The 19,639-nt window shown below is 33.9% G+C and overlaps 3 protein-coding genes across 4 annotated transcripts; 2 read left to right on the top strand and 1 right to left on the bottom strand.

Moving 5' to 3' along the window:
- The first annotated feature begins 10 nt into the window (after nucleotides 1–10).
- LOC149734796 (putative protein-lysine deacylase ABHD14B) lies at nucleotides 11–3,571 on the top strand. Its single transcript, XM_089879477.1, has 4 exons — nucleotides 11–379; nucleotides 1,592–1,732; nucleotides 2,605–2,712; nucleotides 2,948–3,571. Exons 1-4 carry the CDS (start codon nucleotides 199–201, stop codon nucleotides 3,103–3,105), a joined length of 588 nt encoding a protein of 195 aa, XP_089735603.1. The 5' UTR covers nucleotides 11–198; the 3' UTR covers nucleotides 3,106–3,571.
- Nucleotides 3,572–4,320: 749 nt separating this feature from the next.
- Nucleotides 4,321–12,499, top strand: LOC149734795 (E3 ubiquitin-protein ligase ARIH2-like). Of its 2 annotated transcripts, none has more exons than XM_089879462.1 (10): nucleotides 4,321–4,602; nucleotides 5,576–5,749; nucleotides 6,054–6,283; nucleotides 6,989–7,229; nucleotides 8,065–8,182; nucleotides 8,702–8,752; nucleotides 9,334–9,355; nucleotides 9,816–9,967; nucleotides 10,365–10,508; nucleotides 11,295–12,499. In XM_089879462.1, exons 1-10 carry the CDS (start codon nucleotides 4,442–4,444, stop codon nucleotides 11,517–11,519), a joined length of 1,518 nt encoding a protein of 505 aa, XP_089735588.1. In that variant the 5' UTR covers nucleotides 4,321–4,441; the 3' UTR covers nucleotides 11,520–12,499. The 2 variants fall into 2 exon arrangements, with proteins under 2 accessions (XP_089735588.1, XP_089735589.1); XM_089879463.1 differs by lacking the exon at nucleotides 4,321–4,602 and adding an exon at nucleotides 4,947–4,987.
- LOC149734794 (protein DENND6A-like) lies at nucleotides 12,485–19,499 on the bottom strand. The gene is made up of 10 exons (XM_089879460.1): nucleotides 19,312–19,499; nucleotides 18,646–18,840; nucleotides 17,782–17,968; nucleotides 17,241–17,380; nucleotides 16,496–16,692; nucleotides 15,908–15,985; nucleotides 15,124–15,370; nucleotides 14,866–15,009; nucleotides 13,957–14,169; nucleotides 12,485–13,662 (listed from the first exon to the last, which is right to left on the bottom strand). Exons 1-10 carry the CDS (start codon nucleotides 19,429–19,431, stop codon nucleotides 13,468–13,470), a joined length of 1,716 nt encoding a protein of 571 aa, XP_089735586.1. The 5' UTR covers nucleotides 19,432–19,499; the 3' UTR covers nucleotides 12,485–13,467.
- Nucleotides 19,500–19,639: the final 140 nt, after the last annotated feature.

Here is a 19,639-nt window from a genome sequence, read left to right as displayed (position 1 = left end):
CTGTAGTTTAGTTAACGTCAGCTGAGATAATGATTTGATCTCAAAACACGATTATGCTGCTGTAGTGTTTCCCCATAGACGAGAGAGCAGCAACTTAGTCACGTACTTTTTCTTGCGACTCGTTTGTCCAGACGCGCGCTTTTAAACACAAATACAAGACACTGTTTGGCTGCGTGTACCTACAGTTGTAGTATTACTATGGCTTTCGTTGATATCGGCGGCTTGAATATATATTATGAACAATTTGGTGAAGTCTCTTCAAGTACAGCAGTGTTGCTTTTACATGGAATGAGATTTTCGTCAAAAACATGGCTGGATTTGAAAACATTAGAAAAACTTGCGGGGTGGAAATTCAGGTCAATTGCAGTCGATTTACCAGGTAAAAAGATCTAACCGTTTATTCGTGCATTAGATACATATAGTAGAATGTTTCAGACTAATGTTTTTGGCGTTACTAAGCAAAAAAGTACAAAGCAAGTAAAATGGTTAATCATTTACGTTTTTATTGTATAGGCCTAGCAAGTGTATGTTCAGTTCACAGTATACATTGTGAATGTAGTGTAAATGCACTAGTACAATCTCAACAAAGAATAAAATGCACAAAGTACTCAAGCATGTGTTCTCATGCTGTGCCTCGTCGTAAAACATTAAATTTTTGTCAAATTGTCCCAAGTTCAAGTGTTTCGCAATACCTTTACTGTATAAAACTTGACTATCTATAAGCATAAGGTGTATAAATCATAAAATCACCATGTGTGTGTTACATAAAAATAATGTGTTATTACTTGCATAAGATTCAGCAATATACTTAAGATCCACTGCCAGGGGAAAACTCTAACGTCCCATTTTCCCAGCTGAAGCGCAAAGCTAAACTCAATGTCCTGAAGATGTTAGCATAGATACCTAAACATACAAATAGGAAACTGAAGACCACGTGACAAACAACTTTCGGCGTTTACAGATTAATTTATGCATTATTTAACCAGATGTTGATTTCATATCCTTTGTAATAATGTTTTCCACGGTAATCCTTTAGCTGGTGGCCACCTGAAATTTTGGTTTCAAAATATTCTATAGCCCTCACTGATACCTGCTGTCTAATTTTTTTTTCAAAAAAGTCGGGCGTTCGTGTCGAAAATTAACTTTAAAAATGCGCAAAAACATGCTGTGTCACCGTAATTCGTCTGATTTGCGTAAGGTTAACCATTTATTACGTCACAATCGCGGTCTGTTACGTCACAATAGTGGTATATTACATACGTTATAAGACGGTATAGCCTTGTTTTTCCCCACTGTTTTAACGTAGGAATCAAACGTAACAATACGCATTCTATGACGTAATAATCCAACCTTGGTTTAATTCATAACGGCTGATGTGGAAAATACGGTGACGCAGCACGATTTCGCGCACTTTCAAAGTTAATTTTCGACACGAACGCCCGAGTTTTTTCAAAAAAAAATTATACAATGAGTATCAGTGAGACCTAAGGAACATTTTGAAACCAAAATTTCAGGTGGCCACCAGCTAAAGGATTACCGTTTTCCACATTTTGTGCAAAATTTATCAACTAATAAACTCTTTTCTGTACAGGTTATGGTAAATCAAAAGATACTTTTCCTCCAGAGCAAAAAGGGAAGTTCATATCTGACTTATGTATTGCATTTTCGATTGAAAAGGCAATCGTTATAAGTCCTTCAATGAGCGGACAGTATTCTCTACCATTTGTACATGGTATGTATTATGTGGTAACTCGTAAGCAAGCATGAGGTGTGTGAAAGAGAACACCCATGTTATAGTGACTGTTGTTGCCCCCGCGCAATGATAATTAGTAGCATTAGTTCATTTATGACTAGATTTCTAAGCCCAGAGCTTTAAACTTAACCAAGGGTAAATGAATTTAAATCTAGGTTTAAAGTGTTAGTTAATTTCATAAACTGCAGCCTGCCTCTAGAACCGACTCTTCTTGCTAGTAGCAAATGAGTTTAAAGTCCCCTAGTATCTAATAGATTTTATTTACGGGTTTAAAACCTGATGAATAATAGTGCGTAGCCTATTATACTGGTAATTTAAACTAACAGGTAGGGATGCACATTACAGAATTTCGAATCTATGAGATTCGAATCCTTTTGTATTCGAATCTAATTAAGGGATTCGGTATTCTGTTTAATGACGTCATTACACGTCATCTCATACACTATATTAACAATTTTTGAAATTAAATAATTAAAAAATAAATATTTTTGTGTTTGTGGGACTTTCGAGAGTAAACGTTTTACAACGTCTTTTCATAGCCTGCTATACGTTTCATGACGCAAAAACTACCCAATAGTACAATTTTTGATAATTTTACAGCTCATGATCCAACAAGGCTGCTATGAAAGAGTCAATAAACTGACTTATGTGGGTAAAATTATTTTTTCCTATAAATACAAAAAGATTCGAAATTCTAGATTCGGAATTCTAGATTCGAAATAAAGTATTCTAGGATATTCTAGAATACCTAATTATTCTGTAATGTGCATCCCTACTAACAGGTATGATTTATATAATATATATTATACCTATCATTTTATGTCGTTTTACCTTTTATGATTATTACTCAGAATTCGGGCATAAGGTTCAAGCTTACATACCAATTGCGCCAGTGGAGACTGAAAAGTATTCACAAGAAGCTTATGGGAAAGTAAAAACTCCAACTTTCATTGTGTATGGTAAGAAAAAGTGAAAAAGTTAATATAAGTTATGAATTTGTTTCTTTATTCTGTAGTCAATTAGTGTCCACCACACCAGTATGAAATTGTCCATTCAGTGTCATTGAGGTGTTTTACATGTATACGTCTAAGTATATCCACTATATTCTAAGTATATCCACTATTTTTTAGGTATATTATTCTAGCTAGATTATATTAAACTAACTAAAACTAAGACCTTCCTATTTTTGTTTAGGCGCAAATGATGAACTACTTGGAGAGCATTCTCTAAATAATTTAAAGCAAATACCTGGTAACCGTGTAATTAAAATGAAAAACGCAGGACACGCATGCTATTTGGACCAGCCTGAAGAATGGCACGGTCACCTTAAAGAAATTTTGTCCAGCCTATAAAGTTACCACGGCGACATTTGAATTATGAACCATGCGATGAGAAAAATGTGCCAGATTCTTATAGATTTTATTGAAAAATTGTAATTTTTCACTTTGCTTTCTGAATAGTTTCAAATCGAAAACTTATTTACCTTACTTCTTTTATAAACAGGTTTTCTTTTTAAAAAGTATATTTTTAATTCTTTATAATTTTAATGTATTATGTTTATCTTGTGTATATGCGAGTGCATATTGTTTAAATGTGCAATGTAATTCTAAAGTGCTAAAACATACTTTTATTCGCTTTGTGTGTTGCTTCTGTAATTACGTGAATTTGCTTTATTTTTGTGGTAACATTATCCCATTTGGAAAGCTGTTGCGTGAGACTTGAACACACTTTGTTGGGTTTAAACTCAAAGTCCAAAATGACTTTTTAGCATGGGGTTTATGTAACCACTACGTTATTAAAGCAATTGTTTCTCTATAAGTCTATAATTATCTAACATAGTAGGGTATTTCATTGGGGAAAATTTGTCAGCTTAGCAAATATGACCATTAATGTCTAATTTTGTTTCATACACCTTGTCCCATCTTACGAGTTACCATGTAGGTTACTTTGTTGGTGACTGCCTCGTAAAAGTTCACGAGGCATACAGTGCTTTCTGGTTCAAAAGTCAACCTTAAATTTTAACTACGTACACCTTTAAGAGCATGATGTGTTAGATTTCGCAACTGATCAAGGCAGCAAATGTGTACGCACGAAAAGACCCGATGTGCGAAAGCCTGGGAAAAAGGCACAAGATCTCACATCAGTTACACAGCGTTTATTTTAGTCGTGTTGTTTACTTGGTAAAGTTATGAATACGAACGGCTAATCAACATAATTTTAGTGAACTGTTAAGTATAAGCTTCTACAGATAACATAAATCGTACTCTGGTAACAGTATAGGCTATATACACAAAACGTGTAATGTAGAGAAAGTACGAGAAGGATTACCGATTACAATGTATCACGTATTTAAGTTCTCCTTTGTTATATTCAATGTATTTGTTTTTTAAATTAACTGTGTTTAAAAGCCAATGGTACGTTTTTTAAAAACTAAAATAATACTAACTATGTAAATTAATGATTTATTTTTTTGTTTAGTTATATTACTTTGTATACTTAAAAATACGCATGTTTGAGATATTTTTTATCCATATTGTGTATATTCGACTTTATAAACAAATATGTCATCTTTTGCCAATTCAATGTTGTTATTTTTAATTAGCAATAGTTTAGCCTACGTTTTCACATTGTATATATAGCCTAGATTAAAAAAAACACAAATCTGTCATATTTTTCTGATCTTTCAATATGAGCAATGAAGAAGATGTTGGAGTAAGCGATGACGATTGTTCTGATGATTATGAAGATGACGAAGAAGACATCAATAATTATTACAACAACAACGAGGATGATTTTGCCGACAGTGAGGAGGAAGATGGAGACTCAACGTCGAATAATAATGACATCAAGTAATTTTACTCACAAATTTATGATTGTGACTTGCTTTATCCTCGCGTGGCCGGGAAACGACAGTCGTTATATTAACATGGGTGTTCTGTTTCATACAGCTCTGCCCGCTTACCAGTTACTCAACATCGAATAATAACGACATCAAGTAGGCTAACTTTACTCACAAAGTTATGAATGTGACTTGCTTTATCCTCACGCGCCGGGAAAATGATAGTCGTTGTAATAACATGGGTGTTCTGTTTCATACACCTCTGCCCGCTTACCAGTTACTCAACATCGAATAATAACGGCATCAAATAGGCTAACTTTACTCACAAAGTTATGAATGTGACTTGCTTTATCCTCACGCGCCGGGAAAATGATGTGGAATAATAATGACATCAAGTACGAGTTAGTTAAATATGTTGTAGCCCCTTAAGCGGGCATAAGGTGTGGAATGGACATCAGTAATTTTTCCCCAAAATATTATTATATTAGGCGAGGATAACTTGATATATCCTCGCCTAGCCGGAAAACAATAGATTTTATAATAAGGGCGTTTTGTTTCATACACCTCGTGTCAGCTTACGTGTTACCGCTTATGTAACACCAAGCAATAATTGGTTACATATGTGGTAATTCATAAACGGGCACGAGGTGTTTGAAACAGAACAGCTGTGTTATAATGACTGGTATTGCCCTAACATGAGAGGATAAGCAAGTTATATTATATATAATTTTTATACCCTCATTATCTGATTAAAATTTATGTTATAGCAACTTCTTTTTTTTGGCAATAATTGAGTCAAAACTGACTGCAGACTATTTTACTAGTTTATTTTTATTGGTAAGAAAACTGGGTCTTTTAGGCATAGTTGTCAATAAGTGTACCCTATGTCCACTGCCAAATTAGTTGCCAATATTTTTTTAAATTTTGAGTTAATTTTCAATGGTTATAGATTTTTTAACGTGACATCATCTTATTATTTTCAGGAAATTAATTCAAGAATTGGAGCATTTCAGCAGTAAAACTATGACTGTAAGCGAAACGAATGAGTTTTTATGGAAAGATTGCGACAAAGCATCAGTGGTGCTTAGTATTACGCCAGCTATGTCTAGACTTGTGTTACAAGCTTCTAAATGGAAGCTCGCTGTTATAAAAACAAGGTAGGAGTCGTAGGACATACATTGTGTGTATTAATGTCTTAATATAAGGTGTGTAATGTGTTGGTTATGGACCAAAACATTCTCATATATATGTGTGTGTGTGTATTTGGAGCAATTGCCTCACACAGGTGACAGCTTTGAGCTTTGAACTCGTATCCTCTAATCTAGAGGCAAGTGCCCTAACTAGATGTATTTTTCATTATATAGTAGACTGTATAAGACAAACAAGCCAAATTTTTTGCGGGGGAATTTACGCTAAGAAAAAAGGCATATATATTACAGTGACACACAACTATTTTCCTAGAATCAACATTGCTTCTGAAAAGACAGCACTTTTTGAAGAGAGTGGTTTACAAAATGCCACAAATTCAAAATCAATCGAAAAAGTAAAATCTTCGCGACCTAAAGTTTGTGGGGTTTGTTTGGAGACTTTACATCGCAGTAAATTGCTGGCTTTAAATTGTGGACATCAGTTTTGTGATGGGTGCTGGAAACAACACATGATGTTTGCTGTAAAAGATGGCATGTCGCAAGGTATATATATATAATGTGATTTTAATAATCACCCACAAAGTAACATACTTGGTAACTCGTAAGCTGGTTTGGGGTGTAGGAAACAGAACACTCGTGTTTAACAATTGTTTTTTTCCGGCCACGCGAGGATAAAGTTAGTTACATTCATTCATTCAGTCATTCAATACACTATTGTGTTTTAATATTTTCATTTTATTCTAAATGGGTGAGGTCATGCAGCATGTCATGCAATAGAACCTTAGATTTAGAATAGAGTAGTAGGTCCATTTCTCGACACCCAGAGTGCTAAAACCTATTATTATTTACTGGGTTGGAGTAATGTCCATTTAAAAGTGCCTTGCCCAAGGACACATATACCTTTTTAGTGTGATTTTATATTTGTACATTTTACTAGTTTTCTGTACAGTTTAATTATTATAAATTATGTATAAGTAACAGAAATACATATCTAAAACCACCTAAATTATTAATTTATCTGAAAATCACCCACATAGTTACATATTATGTTGTAACTCATAGGCAGGCACGAGGAGTATGAAACAGAACACCCATGTTATAACGACTGTTGTTGCCCCACCACGAAAGAACAAAAACTTACATTCGTTCTTATTGTTTCACAAGGTGTATGAACAAAACACCATGTTATAACAACTGTCGTTGCCCCACCACACAAGAACAAAAACTTACATTCTTTTATATTTCTAGGCATTCCTTGCATGGAGCCTGAGTGTACCTTACTTTGCCATCCTGATTTTGTGAAGCAATTCTACCCTGTGAACCAAGATTCTCCCTTAGAAACTGCATACAAGACCCATTTGTTCAGGATATCAGTATCCTCACATTACCAGTTACGTTTTTGTCCTGGGGTCGACTGTACAAGCGTCATATATGGGGAAAAACCTAAACCGAGAAAGGTGCAATGCCTAACCTGCAAGACTGCCTTTTGGTGAGTTGGAATTTTCTTAAAAATGATAAAAATATTTTCCGCTGTTGCACAGTGACCAGATCGGTGTTATAACGACTGTCATTGAATTGCCCCACCATGCGAGGATGATAAGTTATTTAAATCAGTGGTTCTTAAACTTTTTTGTATGTTTTAACAAACATGCTTATCAGATTTACCCCCAATATGTAATATGGCGCTCCGTTTATTGAAAAGCGAAAACAACTAATTATATCAGTTGAACTGATGTGAAATTCAATTGGTAGCTCATTTACCCTCTAAATACTGGGAATTTACCCCAGTTTAAGAAACGCTGATTTAAATTGTGTTTTAAAATTATAAATATGTTGTGTTAAAAAAATATTTCTTTTAATTAATTTAATCTTTGCTACTGTGTTAAAAAGTTTAAAGTTTTGCAATATTATTGCTACAGTTTCATGAGCTAACCACTTTGCAACACGCTGTAATTAACTACTTGTAATATAATATTTTTTGTATGGTTATTTCAGTTTAAAACACACTAAAAATAGGTTCAATTTTTTTGTAAATTTTGTAAATTTTGACATTGTTACGAGCTAATCGCTTTGGCATGGCGTTATAATTAGGTACTTTTAACATATTTTTTGTATTAAAAATATTACACACTAAAAAATAAGGGCAATTTTTTTTGTACTATATATATTAGATTTAACTGTAAATACTTACAGTTTTATGAGCTAACCACTTAGCGATGGCGCTTTAATGAACTACTAATACATATTTTTTAATTTTAGAAAAAAAACAACCAGTCTATATATATATATATATATATAATAGGTTTAACAGTAAATTTATCCAGTTTTGAATGCGGGACCCCACCACACATACCAACAAACTGTGAAACGATTAAAAAATGGTTGACAAAATGTGCCGATGACTCAGAAACTGCCAACTACATAAGTGCTAATACTAAGGATGTAAGTGCCATTTACTGTGGTTTGTTACACCTTTATTTAACACCTAGAGATACAGCTTGGCTGTGCTGTTTAAATTAAAGGGCGTTAAAGATTAGTAAAATGTGTGAACAGTTGGTATTGGTAATATACTGGTAGTTAAATTAAAAAAATAAAATTTTAATGTAGTAGGGTAGTGGAAGACGGGGAACCTTTAGAAAATAATATCCAAATATCCAGATCGTGTTTTAAACATTTAACAAGGGTCTATATGGGAGTCGTGTGGACACGGTTTTATAATTCTTTGAATTTTCTTTGTTTACTACTAAATGGGTCGAGAAAATAGAGGCATAGGTGTCCCATCTCCCTCACTATAACTCATAAATCCCAGGTCTTTTTTACATAGGACCTAACCCATATAGAATGGAATGGGCCTTTGCATTTCATGTGTTATTTAGAATATCGATGCGCTAGTTTTAAAATAAAGTTATATATAATAAGATACAGCTTGGCTCTGCATATCCAACACATTTTTTCGTTTAGTGTCCCAAATGTCACATTTGCATTGAAAAAAATGGCGGATGCAATCACATTGTAAGTATTTTATTTTTTTTCTATTTATTTTAACTACTGTAGCTGAGTAACTGTATGTACATTTATACTCTAAGTTATTGCCTATAAAATAATCATGTTAAACATAACTGCGTTTCTACAAATTAAATTAAGCGAAATTCAAACTACTTTATTACTGAATTATTTATAAGGAGATTTAGGTCATTATTTGGTTATTTTAAATAGCTAGAGCAAACTGCCTTTTTCTGAAATGTACACCCAGAGTGCTACAGCCCATTAGTGACCACTGGGTTGGAGCAATGTCCATTAAGTGTCTTGCCCAAGGACACATACACCTGTCATGATTAAGCATAAAACACAGATTTTTATGCACTGAGCTATGGTGCTGTACTATTTTTTTTCGATATATTTTTTAAAACGCCACCATGCCCCAATTAATAAACAAGGGTACAATTTTATAAAATTGCAAGGTGTATTACATGTCATCAAAATAGGATAAACGTCATAATTGAATTTAAATTGCTTTTTATTAGGTCAGAGTGGTTTAGCGTTTATCCCAAAACATTTTACAAGTTACTAAAATTCTTTATTTTGTTTTTCAGAAATGTTCAAAATGTTCACACAGTGAGTTCTTTGTTTTTATTATTTTTATTAAATATCTGGTATATTACTGTGGGGTAAGATGGATACCGTTACACTTTTTGGGGGTCGTAAGGATATGGTTATATAATTCTGTAAATATTTTTTCTTAACTACCAAATGGGCCAATAAAGTATAATAATAACAACCACCATCTTATCCTAACATACTATAACTTTATGTATGTTTGTGTAAAAGCTGAACAGGCCATGTCTCCAACCTATTGAAGGCTTTGACCTTAAATTAAAATTTCTATTATTAATTTCTAACATTTTTAGTTGATTATTGTATTAAACAGCTTAATGTTTTACAACTGTAGAAATTTCCACTTAAATTATTTTGATCATTTGTGTTTTACAACTGTAGAAATTTCCACTTAACTTATTTTTTGTAACATACAGTAAGCCAAAATCAGTAGTAGAACATAGCTCTTGTTTTTCTTCAGATTTTTGTTGGATGTGCCTAGGAGATTGGAAAAACCACGGCAACTCATACTACGAATGCAGTCGCTACAAAGAAAATCCAAGAATCGCTTCCAAAAACTCGCAAACGCAAGCTAGAGAAGCTCTGAAAAAATATCTGTTTTATTTTCAAAGGGTACGGTTTTTGTTTATTAGTTTGAGTGGTGCTTTAATATATATGGTAGGGTGGGGAAGATGGGACACCTTTGGCACATAATATCCAGATATCCTTTTCTAGTTTTGAACAATTAACAGCAGTCTATGGAAGTCGTGAGGATCAGTTTCATAATTCTTTGTTTACTACCAAATGGGACGAAATTTTTTTTTTATGTATGATGTTAATTTGGACAACCCATTAGTGGCCGCTGGGTTGAAGCAATTGCCGTTAAGTGTCTTGCCAAAGGACACATACGCCAACATTGGTAGCAGCGATGAGGCCTAAACCCATTACCTCTGGGTTACAAGCAAGCGCACTAACCCCACAGCGCTGGCAATACACCACTCGCACTAAAACTTTTCCTTTTTTCCAACAGTGGGAAAACCACGACCGTAGTTTGCACTTAGAAGCTCAGGCAAGATCCCGAATACAAACACAGATAGAGGAGAAGGTTAACAGCAACCAAGGTACTTGGATAGACTGGCAATATCTACTAAGAGCTGGAGAACTATTGGCACAGGTAAAAAATTGTTATTATTTTAAAATAGATATAATATTTTTTTTTTCAAATTTATATTAAAAAAAATTTTTTGCTAAAAATGTTTAGGTGTTGAGGTAATGGGACAACTGTGGTCTAAATTTTAGGTCACATGGCATGCCTCTCCGTAGGACCTTGCTCATATAGAATAGAATAGGTTTAAAAATATGTTTTCTAGAATTTAATAGTGCTAAATGGTAAAAGTGTGGGTAAAATGTAAAAAAAATTAAATTGAGTGTATATTAAAACACTGTAACTAAAATGCAAGGCATGCAAAAACTCTACTCAGTATTTATTATATAAAATATTTAAAGGGAAACAGGGATTTAAAGTAAGCTTAATTATGCTGATAAGGCAAATATACACAACATGTGACAGCGAGTAAACCATATTAAAAGGTTACTTTAGGTCATAGGCGCCAGACCTGGGGTGGCAGGGTGGGCAGGCCAACCCTGGAATTTTCTGTTTTATAAACATTACACAAATATGGCCCAAAAATTTACAAGGTGTGTCTAACTATCACTGCCCACCCTGCAATTAATAAAGATTGGTGCCTATGCCTTGATTTTATTGTATTGATTACAGCATAGTACATTCTGGGAGAATTATGAAATTACGCGTTTAAATTTAAAAACTTATATACACAATGCAGGGCATTTAAAAGTAAAATTGATTTTGTTTGTTTATTTGCAAAAGTAAAAAAACAGTTTGCAAAAGTATCTAAATGGTTTTTTATACACGATGTATAAATAGGTTTTTTACACACAGTGTCGTTATACTCTACAATACACATACCCTTTGGTATATTACGCCGAAACTGGCCCCGAAAAGGCGTTATTTGAATACCAACAAGCCCAGCTGGAAGTTGAAATCGAGGGCTTAGCTTGGAAATTAGAACACGCTGGAGAATACCAGCGTGGTGACATTGAAAACCAAATGGATGTAGCGGAAAAACGGCGCCAAACTTTACTTGCGAGATTTGTTACCGTTTAAAGTCATTTAATGATGGAAAAAAACACTTCTGTCAAAAACAGATCGTGAAAAAGTTTTGTATATTAAGAGATACAAGCTTTGATAAGGTTTTGAAAATCTTTTTGCTGAATCAGTGTTAAAATATTCTGTCTTTTTTGAATGAATTGCAAAATTACTTTTGTGAAACTTATGTTTCCCGCATCGCAGTGCAAACTGTTACTACTGTATTTGTAAACATTGTAGCTGTATTTTCGATCCTATACAAAAATAGGTGCCTTTGCATACTTGTCTTTTATGGATAAAACATGATTTTCTAAACAATTGTGGTAATAGCATGGGTGCCAAACCTGGGGTGGCAGGGTAGGCAGACTTACCCCAGAATTTTTACACTGCAATAATCAGTAAACAATACAACTAAAAAATTAGTTTTTTTTTATAAAAATTTGCATGTCTAACTATCCCTGCCTCCCCTGCGTTTTAAAAAGTTTGGTGCCTATAGGTATTGGACTATATATCTATGCTTCTCAACCCATTAGTAACATTTGATTTGGTTGAGTCGCCTACAATAGTGGTCAAAACCTTTTAATAATACTATACTAGTTAAATCATTATATAACATTTAGTTTTAAAAATTGGGTTCAAATTTTTTTTTATATGAAATTTCGTTTTTAAAAATAATTTTTTTGTTGTTAAAGTTATAAAGGATTGAGAAGTAATGGTATATGATGCTTTATGTTATATGCTACTGTGTCTTGTAGCACAGTATAGTTGTATAACATGCTATAAAAGTGTTGCAAAGGTATCTATATGCACAGTAGGATCATTTTGTGCCTGGTTATTTTGTGCACATTAAATTTATTGTTATGCACAACTGTTTTTGTCATATTAAAAATACGATTTTTCACAAATTCAAATCGCTGTCTGTACTTTAGTCTTATCTTACAAATAAACCGTGCAATTTAATACTGCAGTTGTTAATAAATAAGTTCTCATCGTAAAAACTTTTATTTTCAATTTCATGATACAGTTTTTGAAGAAAACGCAAAGCAGAGTAAAATTCGCAAAAAATATACGGCAAAGCGTGCCGCCATGCATTTTGGCTTAAGTTGCAAATTTATTAAAATGCTGCAAAACAGCTATATTCTAAGTTCATTTTTAAGTCCAGTATGGGCTTAAATTAAATATTGGGTTTTTAATATATATATATTATGGTGGGGTAAGATGTGACATATTTTTTTTCTCTCATTTGGTAGTAAACAAAAAATATTTACATAATTATATGACCATATTCTTACAACTCCGCAAAAGAGCGTTAACAATTGTTAAAAACCAGATCAGAAAATATGGGATATTTTGTGCTAAAGGTATCCATCTTACCCCACAGTACTATAGTTACAGTCCAGGCCGTTTTTAGAGGTAATATTTTTCAAGTGCATTTATAAATATGGTCATATTATAAGACTCCTATTTTTTTCTCTATATTGTTGCAAAAGCATTTTCTATTTTATTTTACGTAATTGGAGTATGCGTTTATCATGTATTTCATATTATTTATATTACACCTAAAAGTTTTACCTATTAATTTAGATTCTAAATTTTAGAACATACAGTTACCATATGAAAATGCATACACACATACAACATAGAATTTAACTTGTAAAACAATAAGCACTATTGCACAAAACAATGGTTTATATATGATGTCATAAACATAGTAGTTACCAGTGTTTTAAAACAAGAATTACCAAAATTTGCGTGAAGTACACAACAAAATTTTTAGAAAAATTTAAAATAAAAAGCAAAAAACAGACTATTTTCTCCACAAAAACAGGCAGTGCCCTAAGTATTATATAATTTTAAAACTCAAGACAATTAAAATGCCAAAAAAATGACAATTTTAGCTAAAAATGAAAAAAAAACACTTGGAAAAATAAAACTAAAGGGTAGAAAAGTGGATAAAATCAAACTCCTATTTCGATAAAATACCTTGTAAATCTAAAGGTAAAGTTTTAGTGATGTTAGTAACTTGTTCTGATAGCTGGTCCACTGTTATATTTGATACATCTATCTTATGCGATTTTACAAGGGAAATTTTTTGCCGTATTCTTAGAATCATGTCAACGACTTCTACTTCACTTTTGTCCTGACACCAAGCCATTAAATCCTGTGTGTTGGGATATTAGACATTATTTGTGTATACTGTACATTAAAAAAACATTTTTGGACCAAATTTACCCTAAATCCTAGGTCCTCACTCATATAGAATAGAAAACAACATATATTTGGCCCAAAAATTATGTCCTTAAGGACCTTTTCCATATGAAATAGAAGACACCATCATTTTTTAGCCCAATTTACCCTAAATCCTATGTCCACAATACAACTAATAAAAAATAAGTTACCAATAAAAGTTAAACAAAATTTAAAAAATGCAAAAAATTTTGATTTTTTTTCTTACCGTTTCGCTCAGCGCTGTCATATGCAGAGAGACGAGTTTCATTTCCATTTCCACTTTCCTTCTTTCAAGCCAGTGTTCAAAATTCGCGCTTCTCATAAATCTTCGGTATAATCCAATCCAGTCTCCTCTGGTACCAGAGGTTAACTGTGGCCCGTTGTTTTCAACCGTTTGAATGAAATCATTCGGACGAAATGGTTTCAAAGTTGGAGGGGCCTGTTGAGAATATGTACAGTAAATTATGTAGGGTAAAAACAGAATAAATTAGAGTAAAAACATTAGGGTAAGATTTCGATCAGCCTAAATATGTTATATTCAGACAGTGAGCATGAGGTGTATGAATATACCATGTGTGTCTGGTGTATAAGAAGACACCCATGTTATAACTCAACAGTGATCATGAGATGTACGAATACACCATGTGTGTCTGATGTATAAGAAGACACCCATGTTATAACTTGACAGTGAGCATGAGGTGTATGAATATACCATGTGTGTCTGGTGTATAAGAAGACACCCATGTTATAACTTGACAGTGAGCATGAGGTGTATGAATATACCATGTGTGTCTGGTGTATAAGAAGACACCCATGTTATAACTCAACAGTGAGCATGAGGTGTATGAATACATCATGCGTGTCCGGTGTATAAGAAGACACCCATGTTATAACTTAACAGTGAGCATGAGGTGTATGAATACATCATGCGTGTTTAGTGTATAAAAAGACACCTATGTTATAACTCTATAATGAGCACAGAATGAAAGACTTTACAGCTGTTTTTAAACAGAACTATGTTATAATTTGACTGTGAGCAAGAGGTGTATGAAGACATTCAAGTTATAACATGACAGTGAGTACAAGTACACTAACATAGTATATTACAGAACAAGTAGAAAACCAGTAACCTTACTTTTAGAGGAGATATACACTTCTGCAGTGGCATAAGGCTGGCAAGATATCTCTCAAGTGGGATGATAAAACTTTGTGTTAACTCAAGGAAATGACGTCTTAGTAATGCAGAATGTGTCGTGCTTGTTTTGTTTTCTACCAAACTCTGTAGGAAATATATAAGTTAGGTTGTATAGATATAGAAGGGTGGGGGAAGATGGGACACCTTTTCCGTATATTTTCTCGTCCCACAAAGAATATTCAAAAAACAAAAACTTACCTTTGTAAATGCTTTTATAAAATTTTTATCCTTTTTTAGAAACTGTTTATATTTCGTATAAATTCCACTTTTCGGATCCAAAGTTTTAATTGCGTATGATTTTTTCAATTTCGAGTCGCTCGGGGTTAATGTGGGTTTTGAACCCCCGTAGTTACCCAACCCCACTTCGCGAACGCGCACGATGTGGGGCCAATGTTGAAACGTTTTAGTAAAAAAGGGGTTTGTTACCCCTAGTATTACAGAAGGCCTGTAAAAAAAATGAAATTTGAATAAATAAATGTAACTGGTTTATCTTTGCGTGGCGGGGCAAAAAAACCTTAAAGTAGCATTGAATGAATGAATGAATGTAATTTATTTATCTTTGAGTGGCGGGGCTAGGGCAATAGTTATACCATGGGTGTTCTGTTTTATACACCTTGTGTCCGCTAATGAGTTACCTTGTATGTAACTTTGTAGGTGATTTTTTGGTGGCAATTTTTTATTTTGTTGTCTGACACTTTAGACAACCAGTAAGGCACTACTGTTAAACACGCAAATTGGATGAATGAATGTAACTTATTTATCTTTAAGTGGCAGGTCAACGACAGTCATTATACAATTCTAATATTAAATTACCACATTTTGCGGCCTTATTTCATGTGTTGAATAAATGAATGTAATTTAATTAACTATCTTTACGCGATGGATCAACAACATTCGTTATAACAAGGATGTTTTGTTTCAAACACCTCATGCCAGCTTTACCATGTATGTAACTTTGTGGTTAATTAGTGTATATACTTACGGAGCTTGTGTTTTAGTTGTGTATTCTTTAAACTCGCTGTCGTGGATCGTAAAATAGGGTCTGTAATCTGAACAATACCTGGAAATGTGTATTCAGATTAAATTGAGTATTAATTGTACAGTAAGTACATAATGTTTACAATGTTAACAAATATGTTATGATACCCTATGTAAATAGTCTGTGTACACATACTATTGAATTAAATGTAAGTTGCTTTATCCTTGCGTGGACGGAAAACGACAGTCATAATAACATGGGTGTTCTGTTTCATACACTTCGTGCCTGCTTAGAGATACCACGTCTGTTATTTTGTGGAGGTGTTATTTTCTGTATGCCTGACAATTTAGACAACCCATTAGTGACCACTGGGTTGGTGCAATTACAGTTAACTGTCTTGCTCAAAGACACATACGCCTACAACGGTTGCAGCAAAAGCCTTAAACCGATACGTATAGCAACAACTGTGTTCTGGCTCCAGTCTGTTATATGGTTTAAAAACCCACTTCAAAAAGATTGACCCTTAAGCAGTAGCAGCATTAAGCCTTGATCCCACAACGTATGGGTTAAACAAGCGCCTATGTATCTTACCTTAATGGGTTAATACACGATACAAGTGCAAGTACAGTAGATGAACATGCTGTAGGAGAAGGTGCCATCACTACAATAGGTTCCCCAATCAGTACTAACTCCCATAACAGATGTATATGTGGCAATACATCAGATAAGTTCTGATATAAATCAACTTCATGTATTGATGATAATGAAAATGGTGTACGGTCAGGATTCTATAAAAAGCAATGTTAATTTTTGTAGATGTTACTTTTTATTTTATAGATGTATCTGTATGTAAGTTATTTATTCCTGCGTAGTGGGGAAATGACAGTTGTTATAACATGGGTGTTCTGTTTCATACACCTTGTGCTCACTTTTGAGTTGTCATGTATATAACTTTGTGGGTGATTATTTTTTGAGATTTTTTTGTGAATTTGACTAACAATTAGGACACTTTATAAGATTATTTTGTACAAAAAACTTAACAGACATTGCTCCAAACCAGTGATCATTAAATGGGTTGTAGCACCCTGGGTGTCAGAAAAATGTGCTAACTTTGGCCTAAATCTCAGGTCCCATGGTGTCCCAGACTGTGGGACCTTGGACACATAAAATAACCGTCTTTTAAATCAAGTACAAGAAAGCAAAAAGATTGTTTTCCTACAGTTTCTATAACTTTTGATACATAAATGTAAAAAAGCTCCTTACAAAAACATAACATTTCAGCAGGCATAAGATTATTGCTTCAGTAACTTTTAATTTAACACATAGATAAACTGACTTTGTCTGTGTTATCAAGTACATTGGTTCCAGGCTTGTCTTGTTTAGTAGGTATCCTCACATGTAGAACCATTCCCATTAAAGGCAGGTTAAGGATTTGTCCCGGTATTGGACTCGGCCATTTGTCAATGTCATGACAAGCTGGGAAAATAGAAACAATATAATATTACTTGCAATTACTAAAAAATGTTTATTTTGAAATTGAAATGACAGTTGTTCTAACATGGGTGTTCTGTTTCACACACATGGTGATCATTTATATAAGTTATTATCACAACTGTTATTTTGTAAGTGATATTTATATAAGACACCCTTTCGTTTCCATTAGAAGTTTAACTTGATAATAATTAAACATAAATGGCTCGTTTGTCTGCTAGGTGTAGCAACCACGCTTCTTTCTTCCAATTAAATGTAAATATGTTTTAACAATTGTTGTTTTGTCGCTATATCCTGTCTTTTTGTTTTAAACATTTTTTAATCATCGTTATTGAATCGAAGATACAAACAAAAAGTTATTAAAAGTTTAGTTTTTTAAAACGTACCTGCTTCTAAACAAGGGACTCCGTTATCAAAATACTCTGGTGCAATGATGTCTGAGATTTCTTTGAAAAAGTTAAAGTATGGCAAAGAGCTGAGTAGAACGACTGATTTTTGGAAGTAACCTCTTTTCAGTGTCTTGTCTCGAACTTGTCGAAAATAGACATAACCGTAGTAATGTGTTTCGTCTTTCTGTACGGAAAAAAATGTGTTAATATTTCTATTCTTATTTTTTTCTATGTGGGAGAGGTTCTACAGCAGGGCATGTCACACACTATGCCACATTGGCCATTACCCCGAAACCCAGGGTGCAATCACATGGACCTCACCAGATTTTGAGGTTCGCTGCTTCCAGAAGGTAGTCGTCAAAGGTTTTAATGTTAATGGATGGCCAGACTGCAGAGTATGACAGGTGCACGCATGATTTTTTTTACAGACTGGTGATGCACACAACAATTTGTCCCATGCACGCCAATTAATTAAACAAGGAAAAAAATATGTATTAAATTAAGTAAGACTTCCTAACGTGGCTTGAAAATGTACATGCTTTGCAGGCAGATTTTTAATGATAGCACACGCGCACACAAAAAATAACCGTCTTGCACGCGCAAGATCTCGTCAGGAACTGCCATACTCTGCAGACTGGATGGAAGGGAGATCTTCCCTTTATAGCTTGGCCAAGGATAAATAGTCCCGTCTATTACTCCATGGACTATAACAAGCCTTGCTATAGGACCTCACCCATATGGAACACAATGTTGTTCTAAATTTACAGCCATTTTGTATGATTTAAACTACAACTAATGCATAGTAATATAGTATATATCCTACTTTAAAGACAGTCTAATGGTGTAGCACTTAACATTTACCAGCAGTGTTACAGGGCAGTCTTTCGTGCATTGATAGTCAGTATCTTTATTGTTGGTTCTATAAAGTGAATTTCTTCGAATACGGAACCAGTATTGTGTATCGCCCATACAGCCAGAATTTGAATCGGGAAAAGCGAGGTAACATATGTTTGCTTTTTCTACATCGCTGAGTTCAATATGGGTAGGGTACATGAACTAAAAAGGAATAAATGTAACTTGTTTTTTAGTTGTTTATTGTAACATGGTGGGGCAAATTTAAAAGTTATAACATTGCTGTTCTGTTTCATACACCTCGTGCCCACTTATAAGTTCAAAACGCATATGTAGCGTTGTACTAATTATTTAATAGGTATTTTTACAAAATGATGTATGGAATTAATTAGGTATGGCTGACAATTTAGACAACCCATAAGGGACCAACAGGTTGGAGCAATTGTTGTTAAATGTCTTGCCCAAAGACATATGCGCCAACATTGCTAGCAGCATCGAGTCTGGAACCCAATAACTCTTGAACTAGACGCAAGCGCGGTAACCAAATGTCATCATGTCGGCCTACAAGTTACCAAGTATGTAATTTCAGATTATACCATAGTAATAGTACGTTTTAAGCCACTAGATTTAGGCATTTTATTAGATTTATTATTGAAAGCACCCTGTTACAGATACCTCCATAGCTTGCCCAAGTTCTAAGTCGAACGTTACAACGCACACGCAATGAAGCCATTGTGAGAACTGATCCCACGGCAGGACCGGCCGTTCATCTTCATTTGCAGCAGCTAACTCCATTACTCAGCTTATTAAGACAGTTTTTGATCTGGCGTTAGCTGCAAATGTAAAGGTCAATAGAGTATTGGAAATCGCCATCATGCGAGCGTTTCTATGGCTGAATATAAGCGCTAAAGGGCACTAGTTATATTATCCAGTTTGCATGAAAGACAGGCATGTTTATGTAAAGTTTAAACATAAATTATAGTTTAAAATGATGCAAGTAGAT

Source organism: Ciona robusta, chromosome 6 (genome assembly GCF_009617815.1).
Source record: "Ciona robusta chromosome 6, ASM961781v2".
Classification (NCBI taxonomy): Eukaryota; Metazoa; Chordata; class Ascidiacea; order Phlebobranchia; family Cionidae; genus Ciona; species Ciona robusta.
Note: the sequence above shows the minus strand (reverse complement) of the source record. Positions and strands in the feature narration are given on the sequence as shown.